General features: G+C 37.7%; 1 protein-coding gene across 35 annotated transcripts in view; it reads left to right on the forward strand.

Annotated features, from left to right (window-relative positions):
• NRXN3 (neurexin 3) overlaps window positions 1-21,181 on the forward strand; it is a 996,746-nt gene that overhangs the window by 964,937 nt on the left and 10,628 nt on the right. For 3 of the 35 annotated variants that reach the window (XM_064658876.1, XM_064658877.1, XM_064658878.1), the window contains one exon: window positions 20,505-20,998. The exons of 31 other annotated variants lie outside the window; for them this stretch is intronic. In XM_064658876.1, the coding sequence (XP_064514946.1) occupies window positions 20,505-20,614 (110 nt within the window). In that variant the 3' untranslated portion in view covers window positions 20,615-20,998. Of the gene's footprint in view, window positions 1-232; window positions 2,050-20,504; window positions 20,999-21,181 lie in introns of those variants that run through there. One more of the 35 variants, XM_064658879.1, reaches the window with a different exon arrangement.

Here is a 21,181-nt window from a genome sequence, read left to right on the forward strand (position 1 = left end):
TTAATCATCTCAAGAATGAGATATAGATCTGCAAACAATAAAGGCAACAAAATCTTTTCTTGCCATCCTTGAGAAATCCAAATTTTGGACATCCCAAGAAAGTTGTGTGCAAAAGAATGAAGAGTCTTACCCTTCCTTTATTCTTATTTTCTCTTCTCCCTATCTCTTTTAAACTTCTGCAAAATCTCTATTCCATTTTTTCCCTTTTCCCTTTTTTTTTAATTGAGTTCAGGAAAAAAAATCACCCAGAAGAAAAACCTTCTCCTTTACCCCTGAGTTCTCCCAGGAAAAATTCTTCCAACGTAAAGAGCCCTACAAACTGCAGATGGCATAAAAAGAATTTTATTGCAATGCAGAGTGTCTGTTGTATCTTTTATTTCTGGGTCAGTGCAAGATCATTTTTCTGGCATGCTGTAGTTTAGCTGATGTAACTAACCATGGCCTTCATTAACCGGTGCATGGGCTGTGATGATGCCATCTTGTGTTCCATCAGAGCTGTGCATTCAGGCTAACCAAGCAAGTCTGTAGTGTATGATTTGGGGGGATATCGTTTTGATTTTAATTTGCATTATAATTTATTCTTTTTGGAAGAGTTATACCAATACTCTTGGCTGCTTCTTGCAGCCGCAGAGTTAGATATCTACTTTGTTTTATGGGGATTTTTTTCTCTTTTTTTATTTCTCAAGTAGCAATTTTGCGTCTTCTTTGTGTTCATCTGTCTTGTCACTGTATCTTGGAGTCCACTGGCCCAGTGTTGTTATGTGATTCTGTTCTCTGTTCATAAGCTGGTGTTCAGCTCCTCAGCACTCTGTCATACCTCCTCCCTTTCCCCTCCCCTCTTCCTCTCCTCACCTGCCCGAGGGGGATCCACAAAGAGGCACCAAGCTTTGAATGACATTCTGAGTGTCTCCCCGTGGCTTCAAGATGAATGTTGCAAGATGTCCACAGAGCTTCATAAGAAAAACCAAGTTTGCAGCTGTTCTGTTTTCAATAGTTTTCAAACTCTGTTATCATTTCACTCCTAGAAGTGGCTTACTGGCATAATGCTAAAGTGACTTCTTTTGCAGCTTTTTAGGGGATTTGTATGTACATGCTGATGTGTTGGACTAAGAACTTCTCTTATCTGTGCTTTAGGTGCCAGACAATGCTGCACAGGGTGCAGACTGTGTGTTAAATGGGATGTACCTAGGCCTTTTTATAAAAGGCAGTCTTAGAAAGGACATATCACTGTGCACATGCTGCTGCTGATGTCCGTGTATATGTATTTTTAAAATCTACAGTTCATAGTTCATTTGTAGGTAGGAGACAAAAATCTAGGAATGTACTTAGGATTTCTAAGAGTAGTGCATCTTCACTGTATGGGTTCAGTCTTCTGTTTGTCACTGTGATGTCTGCCTCTCACTGATACTGGTGAAAACTGGCTTGCTGATGTTTACTTTTATAACTTGAACACAACCATGGAAACACATCTGGAGTGTCTTCTGCCATATGCATCATAAATGTGCAATAATGCGCAAGGCAGAAGAAAACAAGCTGAGTTTTCAGGTGTCTGCTTAGCCTTGAAACACTATTTATAAAAAAATATTCTTTGTCTTGTACAGTAGTGCATTTCCTGGTATCCTTAATTCAGTTCCTGGTGAATGGACTAGCTACATTAATGGCACAGGAGTCCTCAGTGCATTAGGGTACATCAGCTGGCATCAGTGGATCAGCTCAAGTTAGTGGAGGAAGAGGCAGAGAGTTTTGTTGTGGATAATGATCATGACATCACAGAAAGCATACTTACATATATCTTTAGCCTAGCTAAAATTCCAGTTGTTTTGCAGGAGTTAGTTTGTTCTGAAGAGAAGAGATGATGAAAGCTGTGAACTTTACTCATAAGAGCATGATATAAGACTTACCTGTTTAAGATAAGAGTTGCCAGAAGAGGAAAGTGAAGGGACAATTCTCTAATATGGAATTATTTAATTATTTCATTTAACTTAACCAAGATATGTTTCCTGTACTTGCAGAGAGATAAAAAGAAGATAGCTTTTCTGTCACCAGTGGGAATCAGTTCAGTTTTCTTAATTCATATACAGTCTGAGAAACATTACTGTGTGTAGTTATTAAATAAATCAATATTTAAAGCTTGGCTGGTTTAGATTTTAGATCTCTATGTTTTTCACAACTAGTAATTCCTAGTGAATCTAAAGCTTTTTCTTGGCAATTGCTTAAATAGAGCAACTGCTTATAAAATTGTATTATAATCAACAAGCTCACAATTTTGTGTAATACTGCCCTCTGGCAGAGAGACCAGAACAGTCCTGTTACGAGACTAACAGCAAAAAAATCATTTTTTTAGCTCAAGTGGCAGGTTATTGGAGCAGAACAATCAGAGTTTTAGCCCCTACATCATGAAGTTCAGGGTAACCTTCAGATTGGAGTATTGAGATGAGTAAATCAAGTGTCTGGGCATCAGGACAGTAACCTCCAGGCTGTGGTAAAGCTGCTGTGTCCTGCTGAATGGTGACTTTTACTTACCTTATGTAGCCTGTGACTAACCTCTGCTAGGCTCTGACTGTCCCTCTGCTGCAGGGAGTGAGAGGCTCACTCAGGCATAGGGGGTGCTGTGGAAGGTCCCATTGTGCTCGGTTTTATCCCACTGAAGATCTATATGGATATATGGCACTTGTAAAATTAGTTCTTACTTTTGTTTTCTGTCTCAGGGCAGACTGTTGGCTTCAGGTTTTGTGACCTTTGTTACTGAACAAGGGGAAAAGCTGAGGGTTCAGTTTTTTATGCCGAGAATAAAAACACTGAACTCTGGTGTGCCACTTCCAACTTTGCGGTTGATTCCTTCTGTGACTCTGTACCTATATTGTTCATTTGCCTAGCTGTAAGGCAGAGTAAATGAAATACTTCTAGCTAAATGAGGTGGAGATGAAGCGAAAGGAGATTTAATTAGTATTTTAATGGACTCTGATATTCAGGTGCAAAGTGCTGTTCAGCACACCAAAATTGTACAGTACTGCTAACTACCAAAAATGTACAAATAAACAGTGTTATTGTTTAGGTTTTAATACTATATGCTATCTTCACTTGTTGTGAGAAGTAATATTATTGTGTATTTTACACAGTAGGTACAACTCCTGATCTGCTAATGCAGTCAAGTATTTTCATGTCAGGGATCTCTGGTGTGACATTATTTTCACTAAATATCACTCTTTCCTCTAGAATTAACACATGCAATGGAATGAACCATGCTCAGGCTACATAATTTAATGTCATGAGTGGACAGCAATATATAGATCTTTTATATCAGCACTTACATCACTTGGACTTGCCTCCTGATCAGAATTTTGCTTTAAAAACTTCATAGTTTCTTCAGCCTAACTTAGCTGGTGTAGGTTTCCCTGGTTTTGCATTTAAGATCAGGAGAAGATCAGAATCAGACCCACAGTCTGGCTACCTTGCCCTTGATGCCTTCCAGTCTTTTTTTAAAGCGTGTTCTCTAAACTCAAAGCCATGTGCACTGTCACATTCTGGCAATCCCTCTAGTGCTGTGCCTATGTTATCAAGCTGACACATGTCTAAAATACTAAGATATGATATTTTCAACCTGCTGGGACTTGCTTTTTGTCCCTGTTAGCTTTGATTTTCAGCTTCATAAAATATATGGCAAAGAAAATAAAAATAGCCAATGACACATTCAGTGTAAAGAAGAGCTAGCACATGACTCAGGAATAGATTTTGCATCAAAAGCAAATGTATGTATATTAGACCCTTAGATGTCTATAGCAACTGATTAGTTACCTTTAAACAAGAAGAAACTATCTGATTTCTGAAAGATATATAATATCTGTTAGAGAGAAAATATATTGAGCATTTACAAATACTAGGGACAGAGATACACTTTTGCTTCTAAAGGTTTATATTATATATTTCTTTTGATCACCATGCCTAGACCTGAGGGTGCCTTAAAGGTGCTCTCAAAGGCACTGATGGTCACATGAACTATAACACATGGAATAATACCTCTGTAGAACAGGAAAACATATTCTCCTTCCATTTTCAACCAAAGTATATAATGAGATACCAAAGTTAATAATTATGTCAAAGAGGTTATTACTTTGCCTTCCTTCTGCCTATTTCAGATCTAATTTATTATTCACAAGTGCTAGAAATTTGTGCTTTATCCCAGCTGTAAGCAGCTGGAGATACCAGTTCCTACATAATGTGTAGTATTTCTTTAATACTATTTACCTTAAATGCTGTGTGAGGAACAGGAGACAAAGACCATACCAGTTTTGAAACTAAGTATTGAAGCAAAAAAAAAAAAAAAATTAGACTGACTTGATTTGAAATCTCAGATGTCTACTAATTTGAGAACCTATTTTATTCTGCATTTTCATTATGCTAATAAATACATTATTAAAACCTTACAAAAGAGCCACAATCAAGGACTCTCTTTCTTTGCTTCTGTTGAGTCTCATAAAAACTGAAGTTCTGTGGTCCCATGGGGTGGTGTTATAAGGATCATCAGCTGCTCTTTTGGCATGTAAGAGGAACTATGACTAGTACACAGACAAAGGTACAAAATCTCAAAATAAACTTATTTCAGAGCAACAAGAAAATCCCAACACTTTTATCTCTTCACAGGTTTCACTCCATCTCAGTATTAGAACAAAAAATGTCAGAGGCATGTCCCTCAAAAAGAGGGAAAAGTTGTTTTGTCTTTGAGGGACAGCAGAAATGAACAGCAATTTTGTGGGGTTTTTTTATGTCAATAATTCAGGGTTTTTTCCTAGTACTGAAACCAGTATGATAGGTTTTAGATACTAGGTTTAGCAACTACTAATTTTCACTACTGAAATCTTGGGGGCTTCATAAATTTTATATTTGACAGATGAAAAGAGCAAAAATAGTCCTGTGAATAGTTTGGGGTATTTTCCAGTGTATCAAAGTATAATTTTAATTTCTTCTCCTGACCTCTCTCTGTGCAGTAATAAGTCTACTGTGGAGTGCCTGGAGATTGGTATTTCCCCTAGAATCTGTGATTCTCCTGTGTGCTATTTTTTCTTACTGCTAAAACACAGATCATTAATATATTGCAAAACATGTGGATGCATGCATGCTCTCTCTTGGCACATGTGTGTCTATTTACACATCCATTAATGCCATGTTTATGTTCTGGCTAAAAGAAGTATTTTGGGGAACTGAAATAGTAGAATAAAGTTGTTTAGGAGCTTTACAAGCAAATGTGGAATGGATAGACTGAATCTTGCCTCCTCCTCTTTCTCATACTCCTTTTCAATTCTGTTAATTCAAGCCTTTGGCTGTTGTATAACTCAGAAAGGAGTTAGGACATCCTAGCATTTGGGGGAGGTGTTTTGAGAGTGAAGGCAAGTGTGACACTCAGATTTGACATCTAGGCACAGTCTGAAATAGAGGACCTCCAGCACACATCTGAACTTGCAGCACAGAGGTGCCTTTGGTGAGGTTCTGAATCATTTGCCTCTGTCAGGGCACTGGGGACTCTCACAGACCTGTGGCAAGGATTAAAGAAGGTTTGACAGCTGGAGAGAAAGTCAGTGCGGTGTGTATCTGAAACAGAATAAAGTACTCTTTTGTGCAGTAAACTGGACATACTACCAGATCTTTTCTTATTCCTTTAGCTAATGGGTAGCATTCTCCTGCAACACTGTGGATCATGTGCAGTCCTCTCATAGAAATCGCCAGAAATGAGTCTGGGGACATTCTGGGCGTCTTTGATGGTTTATGACCCCTTCTAAGATGTGACTGGGGTTTCTCAGGCCTGCTAGTTGAGCCAATTGTGCCTTGTCAGAAAGGATGAGTACCTTCAGGCTTAGTGTAAATTTTCCAATGCTTCCTCCGAGGGAGGTGGAGGGGAGAAGGTGGAGGGGGTGAGTTTTACACCTGAGCTTCATCAGGAGGGAGGACATAAAGGCATTATGCAGGATCTGTCTCTTAATCTGTTTCTTATCAACCTTTTTCCTTATCTGGCTCAAAACCCCGTTTGCTGCTAAACAAAGGCTGGTTTGTTGTGATCATCCTTCAGTGGTGGGTGTGCACCCCCTCTGCCCCTGGGCTGTTCTTATGCAGATCAAAGGTTTCACCACCACACATCCAAAAAGCTCTCCTCCCCTTTGGTTGGGGGCTGCAAACTTGGCCTCAGCAAAGCACCTGCTGCTTCTGCAGAGGATAGATTGTTTGAATCATTAACTTCTAACATTTCCATCTCTCACACCCTTTACTTCATGTGCTTAAACATGCCACATAAGCCCAAAAGGAATTCAGAGACTGAAAGGTAGTTGAAGATGTTCATACCCTAGTTATTTTTTTTTATATAAAAACATAGGATTTGGTGCTGGCAAAGTACTGTGGGAATTCCATCTAGTTTATTCTTAATTTTCTGTGTCATATCTAAAACAAGAAAATGTTCTTTAACTCCTGAAATGCAAAATTTGACTTTTGTCATACAGTGCATTTTCATTTTGAAATTGATGCTTAAAAAAAAACCAGAAAAAAGATCATATTCTAGCAAAGTATCTAGTTACAAAACAAAGTAGAAAGTTTTGAAGTGTTGTGTACATTTGACTCTTTTTTTCATTTTTGAAAATATGACTAGTAACCTTCACCTGTAAATAACTTGAGGGCTTCTTACTACTTCAGTTTTTCAACTCTTTTTCCCCCCCATTAGGTTTTTCAGAACATTAAACTGTACTTTTCTCTATAGAAAACATCTGTCACTAGCTCTGTATGAATTGTGTTAGCAGACTAAAACCTTTGATTACATTTATCACAGGAGTTGAGCCAGTTTTTTCAGAATCTTCAGTTGGTTTGTTCACAGCTTTTCATTATATTTTGAATAGCAATGGTAAAGTCCATCCCTGAGGCTGTGTGATCTTTTCCACATATGCTGTTTTCCAAATCCATCACTTTTCCCTTGGAAAGAAAAAGCAAACAAAAATTGTTTTGGAGAGAGAGGAAAAAAAGTCTCCTTCACTAAGATGATATTTTTAGAAACAGATGGTAAAACAAACTGCAGATGTTGTGCCTGCAGCACCTCTATTCTAATAACAGGATTGTTTAAAGATGAAAGCAGCGTTTGTATGTCTATCTCCCTCTGTTAGTAGTAAATCTGGCTCCATGCAGGAAGAGTTGAGAAACCTGGTGCAGTATTTTTTTCCCTATCTTGCCTCCTCTGAAAAGGTATTTACACAATTCTCTGCTAAAGAATGAGTGTTCTGGTAGTGCTGTCTATAGCAAACGCGAAGACCCAATAGTTTAGGAAAAATTAATCCCAGTCAGCTATACCTCATTTACTAGTAGATTCTTTTATTCTCCTGGAGAGTTTTTTTTCTTTGCCTTCCAGATGACCTTTCCTTCCTGATAACAAGCTGCAAGTTTTCTGTTGGCCTGTCTCATAGCTGGCAAAGGTCCAAACACAAGCTACCTATTCAGATAGTTTAAAAAAATTTTAAGACCTGCCAGGCTTGGCAGTCCTCAAGTAAGAACATTATATTCACACAAAATTTCTAAAGTATCCCGAAGAACTTGAGCAGTTTTGTTTCTTTTTCCACATCAAACATTGCTTAGTTTCCATTAAAGCTAATTAATTAGGAGTCTGAACAGCAAATTAAGTAAATGCCATTTGGACTACTGTAAAAGCAGACTTTTAATGAAGGCCCAGCTGTATGATGTTCTTTGAATATCAGTTGCTATTGATACTTACTGCTTTTGCCTTGAAATCCATATAAAAGCAATATTGTTTATTGTATTTTATTGGGATCTAGTCTCTGATGCCAGCTGCACATTCAACATGCTTATTTAAAATGAATTTCAGTAGTTAGATCCTGGGGATGGCTGCATGTGTGAATGTCCGATAGCTCCGAAAATGTTTTATAGCCATATTGCCACAATTTTTCCAGCAGCTAAGAAGAGCTTTGTGGATATTAGAGCAGCTGAGCATCTGCTTAAAAGCTCTAAATTTTAGATTTATATCCTGACAAGAGATAGTTAATCCTTTTGTGGACCAGGCCCTAAAGGTCTGTATGAAGGCAAGACTTGAAATAAGACCTTGGAGTCTTAATTCATCTTTCACTTTCTAACCTCAGTTCTCTCTCCTTCACTTTTAAGCAAAAGCTGCATTTTGATCCTGCAGATTTCTTAAACCTTCTGTTAGATACACACACCAGGAGGTCATTTTTCTTGGGATCCAGCCATGTTAGGGCAATGACAACTTTTACTGTGGTGTGTCATATTGCATCAATTTTCTTATTCAAGGGATGCAAACCAAGGCAATAGAGCTATCTACAGTGAAGTTAAAGATTTTAGACATCAGCTTAGAGCAATGATTGTTGTTCCTTTTTGAACAGCAGCTCTTTATCAGTTTTCTCTTTTGTTTTGTCTTGTGCTATTCTGGTAATGAAATGCATAGAACTGTACACGTCATTTCAGGGGTAGTACTGACAAAGCCACTCTTATCTCTGTGCTCCATTACAGCAGAGCCTCTGCTTATACACATCCTGAGTTCTGAATGTAGTTGGGAAGCTTAATAAGCATAGGGAACCGGTGCAGTGGAAAGAGATTCTTTGCAAGAAAGGATTAAGGGATGACAAATGCAGTTTCGTTTTATAAAATCCAATAAATTTGAGCTTTGTGTCTCTGACTGGAGGACTGGGAAAGGTGCTGGAAATATATCTATATATATGGGTGTATAAACATATTTATATCTGTGTAATCATGGCTAGGCTTCGCGAATGAAGATTTGGAAATCTGTGTAATACATAGTACATATATATGTGTGTCTGTATATATATATATAAAACCCATAACTATTATTTAGTTACGTAATATGATGACAGTTTTCCAATAGTTGTATCAAATATCTTAGGTGTGAAAACAGAGTGCTGGTAATATCCTGTACTTGTCCCCAGGAGATGGACTGCATGTCATATTTCAGGTCTCTGATTCTACTGTAAGAAATTATGCACACGCTCTACCTCTCATTTACTGCTAATTTGTTAGCAGTAATGCATATAAGCATTATTATCAGTGTAAAACTGCTGCAGGTGTATTGCAAATCATGCTCTTAAGTTTCAAATGTAAGATTGTTTGCCAGAGCTGAGCATGAAATCAGAAAGAGTGACTTAGAAAATTCATTGCATATAAAACAAAAAAAAGAGAAAAAAATTGTATGTACAAGGAATTCCTGGGAGGCTACGTTTGGTAATGGGCTTAAAATACCAACTGCAGAACTTTTTCACCACATTCCTCACTTGTTTATAACTCTATTCCAAACCTTTTGTTCAGAGCATTTATGAACTGGATGTTGATTTTTCTTTTGGAAAAGGAAGCAGTCAACACTTGGATCTCCATAGCAGCTTGGAATTTGGATGCAAATGAAATATTTTCACAGTAAAAAAAATTCAAAAAATTGTGTGTAGATTCCTGTATATATGCTTGTGCTTGCATATTTGCTAATTATATTAACAACATGGTTGAAGAAACTGGCAGCCTGTTGAGATGTTGAGTGACTTAGGATTAATGAAAGTAGAAAGTATTTAGCATTTTATAGTATTAGGGCTAACTTTGTATAGTTATATGTGAAAAAAAATCACTATATAGAGTTAGCTACACCTTAGATCACAGTCTGGAAAAAAAAATCTAGATGATTTAACGTATAGGAGAGACTTTAGCTGGAACGTTTCAAAGCTCATCTGTTGAGTACAACAGCTTGTTTTTATAAGGTGCATATCATCTACATATTTTACTGTATTTCATTACGATACTCTACTTTATTCTACACAGTTTGAATCCATAAGAAATGCCTGTTGGTTTTCTGCGATCAGGTAGCTTCTGACTTTCGCTTACTTTTTTGAGCCCAGTTGATGTGTCTGTACTCTGCACATCAGTATTCTTGAAAGGAGCAGAGATAAACCCTCCTTTTGCTTAGAAAATATGATGTGTCTTTAAAGTAAGTCATTGCAACTTCTGTTATTATTTCTGCACTTGATAGTGTTCTGGATCTTCTGGGTCTTATCTGACAGAGCACCCAGCCCTATATGTCAGGTAAGGTGTTTGACCAGAAGTGTACTGTTAGTACTTCAGTAGCATTGTTTATCTCAGATTTGAAAAGTGTTTTGCAGGTATTTAGTAAGAATGATGAATGCTATTGTCTGCACTTCAGAATTATTGTAAACAGAGAGGTTAGAAGGATGCTTCCTTAATTGGCTCACTAACAAGCTTTAGTGGAGAGAAAGGTGGAGAGATGTATAGAGAAAAGTATTTGTAGGGCATACAACAGTTGCAGATGTGGAAGGCAGATAAATTACTGTTGAGTTTAAAAGAAGAATTCCACTAATAAAGGAGAGGAAATATTTCTGAATAAAATCGGGTTTTAATTATGAAAATCCCTATTTTTTAAAACAAAGGGAATAATTTCACCCATAGCTATACCTGAATGCTGTAGATGAGCAAACAAAAAGTCTTTCCTCTGCTTCACTAACATGTTTATTTGCTTCTAGGGTCCAGTCCACTGATTTTTAATGGTTTTGTATCCTGATAATCCCTGTAGAGCCCATGCAGTGCTAGGGTTAGGTGATAGGTTCCAATCTGTTTCTCAGTTCTCTTCTGGAGTCATTTACCTACATCCAATTTAAAAGTTCAGTCAGTCTTATTTCTGTAAAGTTACTGAATGCAATAGGGTAGCTACAAGGTTGCTGAGGGCATACATCTTTCCTTATGAGTGATGATAGGAAACCTGAACTCATTTCTTAGATCCCAAACTTGGGTCGGCAGTGAGTTAGTATGAAGAATATCTTTAGAGTTGGAAATAGATCAGATATTTTTCAAGTTGGAAAGCCATCTACTGAGGCATAATAAGCAGGAAACACCATGGCAGAGTTTTTGAAGTGGAATGTATTTTTCTAAAAGAAAGTTGAGGCTGAGAAAAGAGCAGAAATGAGGTGTTTTTTTCTAGTTAACTCCATGTTCTGCCTCCCTACCTATGAAGACAGAACAGATTCAGCTGTCATCTTATCTCAAAGCTTAGTGCTTCTGTGCTGAATTCTTCTCTTTATTGTTGTATGTTTGAATTGCCACTTGGTTCCCTTTCTCTGTATTTTTCAGCTGAGGTTACCGCTACTAACCTACCAGACAGAGAAATAAGACAATGATAAGGAATTGTGATAGAGATATAATGCAGCAATGGCAACTTATGATTTGGCTTCTGGCATGCTTCCATTTTGATGAATAACTCAGTGCAGTGGAAGGTTGTGAGAAGAAGCCACTTTGCATTAACACTTAAATTTACCGTGAAAGACTAACAAGAATTTTTTAGGCACTGGAAATAACAGGCAAATCTGCCAGTTCTTCTCCAGCATAATCTTGGTCCATGTGCCTGTTCCCATTTAGTGTCCTTTGTAAAAGGCAAGCAAGGACCTAGATGGCTCAAGTGTTTATAATAAGTCTTTTGAGGGTGAAGCATTTCTTGTAACTTCAAAACAGTGCTGTCCATTAATACCCTAATAAGCCAGTAAATCACAGGGCACTAAGGTTAGAATTTGAACACCTTTTTATTTCATTCACAAAGTTCAAAGCTGCAAGTTTTGCCCTTAGCAGAATTGCCAAAGTGTTTGTTCTATTAACATAATATTTCCATTTCCATCTCTTTTTTGATTGTGTTTAAGACCATCAATTAGAATAAAAATATGAATAGAAATAATTATTTCATCAGAAAAATAATTCTACAGAGAAAATTTTGTGGCTCATACAGATAAAGGAAATTAGAGGCTATGAGAAAGTAATAGACTTTCCTATTAAAATCTAACCATATAACGTCTTACTTCATAGCAGAGGAAAGTCTAATACGATAAGATTTTTTTAGCTTCTTTTAATTAACTTTCCATCCTATTAGACTTGATCTGAAGTTAACTTTCATTTCACAGGTATTCATGATTGTTATGCTCCTGTGAATTACTTAACCATGAAGCTCAGGCATGATGGTTAATAACTATGCAAAGTAATCTTTTAGTTGATTTTCTAACAATGACCTTAAAATTTAAATGTAAATACTTCAGGTACTACAGTAAGCAATAATATGGAAAATATATTCAAGCGTATGACTATATATCTCTTTAAATAGTGATTCCACAGCAATCTGACCTGCCCTGGTCATATTAACTGTTGGTTTGAAAAAACACCAAAACCACACAACAAACCCCCACATTTTGAAAGGTAGTGCTCCAACTTCTTTAACAAAGAAAACAATTAAACATTTGGGATAGTGGGATATAAGTTATCATGTTGTGAAGATAAGGGAGAAAGGACACTAAAGACAGCTTAAGCAGAAATAATCATTAGCAGAAAGCAGTCGTCCTGATTTTTTGTTCAAAAAGCTCTTAAAATCTGTATGGACCTGAAGAATTCTGGTATTCGTCTCCTCAGCTTTATTCACGGACATACTGTCTTTACCTGTGGTTCTGAAATAGATACAAGTATCATCATTATAGAATAATAGAATGGTTTGGGTTGGGAGGGACCCCAAAGATCATCTAGTTCCAACCACCTCACCATGGGCAGGGACCTGCTCTTTCCAGTAGAGCAGGTTACTCAGGGCTCACTCCAACTTGGCCTTGAACACTTTCAGGGATGGGGCATCCATAATTTCTCTGGGAAACCTGTTCAGTGCCTCACCCACCCTCACAGTAACAAATTTCTTCCTAATGTCTAATCTAAACATATCTTGTTTCAGTTCAAAGCCGTTGTCCTATCATTACATGTCCTTATAAAAAGTCCCTCTCCAGCTTCCTTGTAGGCTCCTTTCAGGTACAGGAACACTGCTGTAAGGTCTCCAAGGAGCCTTCTTTCCTCCAGGCTGAACAGCCCCAGCTCTCTTAGCCTTTCCTTATAGGAGAGGTGCTCCAGCCCTCAGCCTCATGGCTGTCCTATGGAATTGCTTAAGAGGTCCATGACCTTCTTATGTTGGGGGCTTCAGATATAAATGTCATCAATATTAAACTAAGTTAACTTTTGGAATGAGATCTATTTCTCTTTTAATCCAATCTTTTATGAAAGCAGAGCAAATACCCTTCCCAGCCACTTTCTTGCTATAATGCAATGTCTGATAAACAGCTTAAAGCATTGGCTTCTGAATCACAGTAGAGTTTATTCCAGTCATTCAGTATGTTCAAAAAGAGGATTCAAACTTGCCTGCAGCAGTCTTTCACTGCTGTAATCCTGAACTTTCAGAAGGAAATTTGCAAAAATGGCACCCTCTCTTTATGCTTCTGCACTTCATGGCTAGTATTAAACTTGCCTGTAAAAACAAACAGAAGTCCTGCCAAAAATCCGTCCCCAAATGCCTGAATCACAGCACTATCCCCTCTTGTCTTTCCCAAATGATAGACAGAACTAGCTCACATATAGAAAGCTCCTTTACAAAGGGCTGCCCTACAGGGCTTCAGAGCTAGATAGCTCATATGTTAGTTAGCTCTATTGTATATCTGATGCAGTTACAACTGCTGCCTAGTAGGAGAATTGACGTCAAAGCACAGATTAAATAGTAATTTGCCATTCTGTCTCCAAACACCTCTGCTTGAGGTCTCAAGGGGATTCTATTGCATTTAAACATTATTACTATCAAAAGGAAAGAGCATCTCACATCCTCTGAAGTGGTGTGAGGGAACAACGCCTAACATACTACTCAAAAGGTTCTCATTCAATTTTTTCCTTTCCAGAGGAAGAGTTGTGGCTGTATTTATTTGTGTATACTCATTGTCATGGTTTCTACCTAGGATTTTCTACCACTTCCCAATGGTGATTTGGTAGAAGAAGCCAGCAGTCTCCTTAGTAGTGAACTCCTCATCAGTGAAACTCTCTTATGGAGCAGTTTTCCTCTACAGGTTACTGGGTATTAAAGACTTAGTGTATCCAACATCAACTCATCTTGCCGATGGGTAACTTGGCTTAGCCTTTTAGGATGGCTGTGAAGCAACCCTTGTATTAACTCTGAGGAATATTCTGGCTTGTTCTTGGCTGAGGAGGAGACTGAAGTCCTGGAGTCCCAGGACTCAATTTTGGATTCTCAAAGACTTGTTGTAGCATAAGGAAAATAACATTATGAGCAGGGCTGTACTGCTGGATAAGTCATCATTTGGAAGATGAGCTCAATAAGAGTCCCTGATTTATTGCAGTTTTTCTGCATGTGTTAGAATATGTCATTTCCATTCTTAACTCTTACACCTCAATTACTCTAGGAGGGAATGTAAAAGTGCTCAAACTCAGTAGAAGACAACATGCCCTATCATAACCCTTATCATTCCCTTTGATTAGTAAAAGAAATAAGTTTAGTTGTGAAGACACAGATAAATGAATCTTGTTCACAGCCTACTGGAATAACCTTCTTCCCAACCATCATGCTGTAAATTCTCTTGACTCTGCATTTTACCAGGAAATGAAAAGACAATAATGCTGAAAAGACAGAAGTCCAATTTATATTCATTTATAAACATCCTTGTTTTCTTCTACAGTTTGCCAAACACTTTCCTTGGTATACAGTATGTTCACTGTTAAAGGTCCTTGTAAAAGGTCTGTAGTAGTACTGATTCCCATGTATCCTCAAGAATAAGGTATAGCTGCATCAGTTAAGAGCCTTCTAAATTGGAATGCTTTCAGTCTTGAATGTCTTCCAGAGAGATAAGTAATGCCTGGGATGATACTGGATTATTCAGCCATCCAAGAGGTAGACAACACTTTTCTTTTTTTTCTGTGTTTTTGCTTTGCTTTGTTTTTTTTACAACTCCAAGATAAAAACCAGAATAGCTATCTTTGGATACAACTTGCAAATCCAGGTTCTTCCCAGCATTGATTTATGTCTCTAAGAGGACCAGGAAATGCTAAAAGAAGAGGGATTATTGAGGGCAGAACTAGAATCACTACTTTGCCATCAGAAGAGAAGTTTAAGTTCAATGCAAGAGAAACCTTTTACCTTTGAGTCTACTATACTTTGGATCCTCCCCTCACAAAGCAAGGGAGGAAGTCCTATTCACAGAGTTACTTCCAGCTGGACTAGCTGCAGACTTTGAGAATGCAATGTCCTTGTGCTAACTTAGGGATTAATTAGATTACTTTTTAGGATCTTTCAACCTAAATGGCACATGTAGCCTAGTATCCAAGTGATTAAAAATATCGCACCAAAAATGAGTCCTGTCTGCTTCTGAAGTTTGCAACCTCCTTTCAGGTAGTTATAGAGAGCGACAAGATCTCCTCTGAGCCTCCTTTTCTCCAGGCAAAACAACCTCAGCCACTCTTATGACTTACTCCCTAGACCCTTCCCCAGCTCCATTGCCCCTCTCTGGACATGCTCCACCACCTCAGTGTCTATCTTGCAATGGTGGGCCCAGAACTAGACACAGCACTCAAGGTGTGGCCTCACCAGTCCCAAGTACAGAGGGACGATCACTGCCCTAGTCCTGCTGGCCACACTGTTTCTGATACAGTCCAGGATGCCACTGGCCTTCTTGGCCACCTGGGCACACTGCTGGCTCATGTTCATCCATCTGTCAAGCAGCACCCCTAGATCCTTTTCTGCTGGGCTGCTTTCCAAACACTCTGCCCCATGCCTGTAGCATTTCATGGGTTCTTATACCCAAGTGCAGAACCCAGCATTTGGCCTTTTTGAACCTCATACATTTGGTCTCAGCCTATCGATCCAACCTGTCCAACAGCATATGGTTTCTTGGGATACAACTAACAAGAAGGGATGTGGTAGTCATGAAGTATTACTAGAATTTGGACAAACTGAGGACATGTATTTTTACCTGTCTGCTTCATAGCTGTATATTGAAGAAAGGAAGAGACACTAATATAACCTTGCTGCTCTATGTTTGCAGATAATCAGAAAATTATGTGCATTTCAGTATACTATAAATATGCAGAAAACTTGGGCTACTATTCCTGCTCCCACTCAAATTATTGGATGACACTATGCTACTGAGTTTGTCAGTATGAGAATCTGGTTTGTGGTTGCAAAATCCCTCAGGATTCAGAAAGGCTTCTTTCCATGCAACTGACTTTTAGGATTAAATAAATTTGGCTTTACATTAAAAAAAGCCTTGGCTGGGATGACTACAAATGTCAATCTTGAGTCTTTCCAAAACCACATCAGATCTTTCTTACCGGAGAAAGATACAGTTGAGTAGAGATGCATGGGAAGAATGCTTTCAGGCCAGTGATATTGGATGGGCTGCTTAGCACTGGAAGCATGAAATACTCTTTGATTTGGAGGACTGTGAAAAGATAATAAGCTTATGGCAAACACCTGAAAAATTCTTTACTTTAGAGAGCTGTGGCAGTTTAGCCCTATGATTTCCTTAGCTTCAGTAGCTGTAAATGTGCTTTCATATTTGATTATAGTTTCCTAGCTCATTTCTATAAAGAAGCCCCATTAATTAACTCTTACACACAAAACCAAGCAAAATGTCATGTGGGACTTTGTCAGTCGTGCTCATGTAGATGTTCTTACTATAGATTGCTTTTTATTTCAGAGCTTCAGATGGGCTTAGAATGAGAGAGCTTTTTGTCAGTGCAAACAGCTGGTGCAAGGAAAGTAATATAACTAATTTATCTTCTTAGGCTCTTCCTATCTTCCTGGGTTTTGTACTGGACCAGCTAATTCAATACACTTCTCTTGCAGTTTAAGTTATTGGGGATAGCTGATGGGAATCACAGGAACAGATTTTTATTCTGAGTTTGGGGTAGGGATGAGGGTTTGCTTTGAAAATTAGTATTTTAGTCCTATTAATCTATAAGCTATTAGTTATTTGTGGTGTGCTAAGCATTCATTTGGCTGGATGTCTGAAAAATACTGCTCTAAGGAAGGTTAAAAGCATGCAAGAATGAACAGGTTGTTTTGAAAGCTAGTACAGGAAACTTGTAAGCCTTGATAGTACAGATGTTTCTACTCCCAGTCCTTCAATCTACTTTAAGCTTTTTAAAATAAAATAAAGCATCAATGGTTATGCTTTTTAATCTTTGTTTTTCTGAGGAATAATTTGCTAAATGTTAAGTAATAAAATACTGTCTTATAGTTTCATGTGGAAACATTCAGGATCCAATTTTCAAATTAGGACATCTAGTTTTGACTATTAACAGCTAGAATTTATTTTTTTTTAAGCGGAGGAGGTGTTCCCAGCCTCAGCAGAAATTGCTGGACCAAGATTTTCCAAAGACCTCTGCTTCTATTCAAGCACCTCTGTATCGACTAAGTAAAAAAAAAAATTGCTTAGCACCCTTAAAATCCTCTTGTAAGTCTAACATCAAGATTTCCTTTACAAAATCTTGTCATCTCTTTAAGTGTCTCTGGCTCCAGCTGTGGTTCTTTAGCTCTTTTGATCTTCGAGGCAGTAAAAGGCTTTTCCAGGCCCTCATGCAACGAGTTAGGCATTTATTGTCAAATAGGGCATAAGTGTTTTCTGGAGTGGCCTGACACAGACTGCACAGTTGGCAGGCAGACCCATGCCTTACATGCCTTACAGTCTGTTTTGCATCAAAGAGAAGGCACTCAATTCTAATGTGCTGAAGGGGGATATTTCACTACTTTGAAAATCCAGCTGCAAGTCATGACAAATACTGATTAAAATTCAAAGCTTAAATGCCTCTTTGTGAAACTCCCTAAGTACAATTAAACCAGAGGCTCAGAATTCTGGTTGGGAGTGATGTCCAGGGACACTAGCCTTGTAACCTCATCAAATAAAAATCTCCTCTGAGGTCTGAAAAGGCCTCACTCCTGCAATTTTTTTTCCTATTTCTAACCAATTTTTTCTGATCTACAAATGAATCTCCAAAATTTCCTATGTAGACCAAAATTTTTCTTCCTGTAACCTGCATGTTCTGTCCCTGAGATAACCTTGACCAGTTTTCCTCTCCTTTGGTTTGACCTCTTCCCTTCCTAATATATTTACCAAAGGGATGTAGGAGATAGGTCCAGTGTAGTCTTCCAGCAAAGGCATGGTACATTCCAGCTACAGCTGCACTGTGCTTTTAAGCAGTGCAACCTCATCACTTCTGAAGCAGGAGTTCTCATAACTCCTCTCAGAACTCGACACTTTTCAGTAATGCCTCTAAAACCAATCTGGGCTATTGTATTTTTGTGGGGTTTATGCTTATTTAACATTCCTCAGAACTATACTGATCTCAGTGTCTTTAGAGGTGCTATTCTTCCTCATGTTAATAAGTATAAAAACTTCCTACCTGTTTGTTATTATATTTATACGAAAGTACCACTGGCCACATCTACAAGGAGAATAGCCCCATTCTTCCCAGAAATTCAATCTCAAGATAGCCCCCACTTCCACCTATTGGTGGTAGCGTGACCTTTATGAAATGGTCTTGCTGGCATTCCTGATGGAAAGCTAAAGTACATGCAGTGCTTACAGCCTGATTTTCCTATCTCCTGGAGAGATTCATCATAGGCAGGGTCCAAAACCATATGTGTAACTTTTGCAGTCTTCTAAAAAATCAACCAAAGCAGGTTTTTTTGCTGGGGTCCTAAGTTCCTTCTTGGAAGGACTCTGATGTCAGGATGAGGATCTTTTCACAAGAAAAATATGGACATCATATGTGTCATTAAAGATTAGCTCAGTTGTTTAGAGCATAGTGCTAATAACACCAAGGTTGCGGGTTTGATCCCTGTATGGGCCATTCACTTAAGAGTTGGACGTGATGATCCTTGTGGTCCCTTCCAACTGAGAATATTCTGTGATTTTGTGAATTCAGAGGAAGCTGAAGACCGCTCCATAACATACATTATTTGTAATCCAGTTTTAGTAAAGACTCAGGTAGAACTGATTAGTAATATCTTCTTGAACTTTGTAGCATAGGAGAAACTAGTCTCCACCTTAATTCTAGCAGTGGCAGCATTTTCTGTCGCTAGGCAAAAAAAGAAATACCAATCAGCTTGGGAATGCCTTGGAAAGTTAGAGCCAGAACAAGGGATGGAATCTGGCATTTTGAGTGATTAATTCAAAGAGAAGGTCACAGTCAGGGTGAAGAGTGTGTCCTAACATAGCTTATGATTTCTCCTCACCCTTTTCCCCTCCTGACCTCCCCCAGAAATGTGGAGAACTGCTGGAATGTGCTTTGCCCTTTCTGGAGAGGCATGGATGGTACACCCCCCGCCCACCCCTTTCCCTCTGCCTGCCCACTCCCCAAGTCCTTGCTTGCTGTTCTGTTTTTCTACTTTCCCTAAATGCAACTTACTTTAAGCATGCATTATTATTAACATCCTACAGTAAAATTAAGCTATTATATAACCCATTTGTCGACCTCAGCCAATTTCTTCTATCTTTTTCTATGTCTATTTATGACGTACATCCAGACTGCACGTCCTTTTTTTTTTTCTCTCCATGTTTATTTTAAAAATAAGCAATTAAAAAAAAAGATCTATTAAAAAAAAAAGCAACACTAGAGGGTGGTGGGGTTTTGGCCAACAATTCAAAACAAATTTAAAGGAGGGGGGGATGGAATGAAAGAGAATCCAATTCTTAAAAAAAAAAAAAAATCTAAATTATGAAAGTGTCCCTAGACTGCTTTGTCTGTTCCTTTCAATGTGTGCATCTGGTTTGTTCATCTTTGGAAGTGTGTGGAATAATTTTTTCTTTAAAAATAAAACTTCAAACCCCCACAATTGCTCTTATCTCCCTTCTTCCTGGGAACAAAGTACTCTTTTTAATTTTTTTGCTTTTTTTTTTAGTACATCTCTACATAGTTATATTTTGATGTGTTTCTTTTCAATGGTTGAATTTCTATCTTAGATTTGCTTTGTTCCAATCTTATAATGAAAAAAAAACAAACAAAACAAAAGAGTTATGAATTGTTTTCTGCAATTTTTTCCCTCTATTTCCGTCTTTAAATAAAGAACTACTTCACTGGCAGAATCCTACAGCTGTATTTTTGAGATTCTCCAGAGAATCTGAATATACAAGCAGTCTAATTTGACAGTGGGGAAGGGGGTGCCAACACAACGATTACATTCAAAACACTCATTTGATGTGCTCAAGAAATGATTGTCTCAAATTACTGAGAATACTGATGTCAGTTTGATGGACTTCAGAAAAGATGATTCTTAGAAGAAGAAGAAGGCTGTGGGTAGCTACAGATGAAGTTGTTCTAATTCCAATGCATAAAACTAGTTTCCTTGGTTTTTTTGTTTTACTCTCTGGTTATTATTATTATTACTATTATTATTATTATTAGTTTATGTATTTTACTGCTATTTTTAGTAGGGAAAAGTCTTAACTGTTTTTATAATTTGAAAGCCTTTAATGAAAATGTAAATATTAATACTATAATTATTAATTTTTTTGTAACTTGCATGTTGAAGAAGTTGCAGCTTAGGGTTTGTGAGATTGTCAATGTTAGAGTTCTGTTCTTTCTTTTTGTTGATGGGCATGAATATGCTCATTTGTTTTTGTATATTGCCCATCCCTTCCTTACAGCCAGAAGCTCTAATGCTGCTAGATCACTCCGTACCGCCCTTACATGGACATGGCAACTGACTTACACATTCACTCCCATCATCTTCATCTCCTGTGTAGTACACTCATAGATTTTTACACTCCCACTCCATCCACCCTAGGCATTTTTTCTTCCCATAAGTTCCCCTTCACCACCCCTTTCTTTAGCATTGTTAAAATTTTATGTGCAGTCATCCATTCCTTAAAACACACACACACAAAAATTATAGAAAAAAAGAAAATGTTTAAAAAAATATATATCAAATTGACCAAAAAGGCAAAAAAGCAACAAACTTTGCTTTTCAAAAAACGTTATATGTATAGATATGCAAATGAGCAAAAGTAAATTGTACAGGATTTTTCAACTGCAATATGCTAACAACTTTACATAAGATAAAAAAATACAACCAAAAACAGCAGAAAAAAAAAACAAGTTCAAGTTTGTTAAGGTGCAAGATTTTTTTCTTTTCATGTTATGTGGTGTGGATGTATGTGTTGTTGCCTCCCTGTATCGCCCTTTGTTGTAAAACAAATATATTTAAGAAGAAATAATAAACATTTTGCTAAAAAAGTTTTTAAGAAACAACAACGAAAAAAGCAAGTTACAAGAATGTGGCAATGCTACTTGTCCAAGAGCATTCTTACACAACTTTCTTTTG

Source organism: Pseudopipra pipra, chromosome 6 (genome assembly GCF_036250125.1).
Source record: "Pseudopipra pipra isolate bDixPip1 chromosome 6, bDixPip1.hap1, whole genome shotgun sequence".
Lineage (NCBI taxonomy): Eukaryota > Metazoa > Chordata > Aves > Passeriformes > Pipridae > Pseudopipra > Pseudopipra pipra.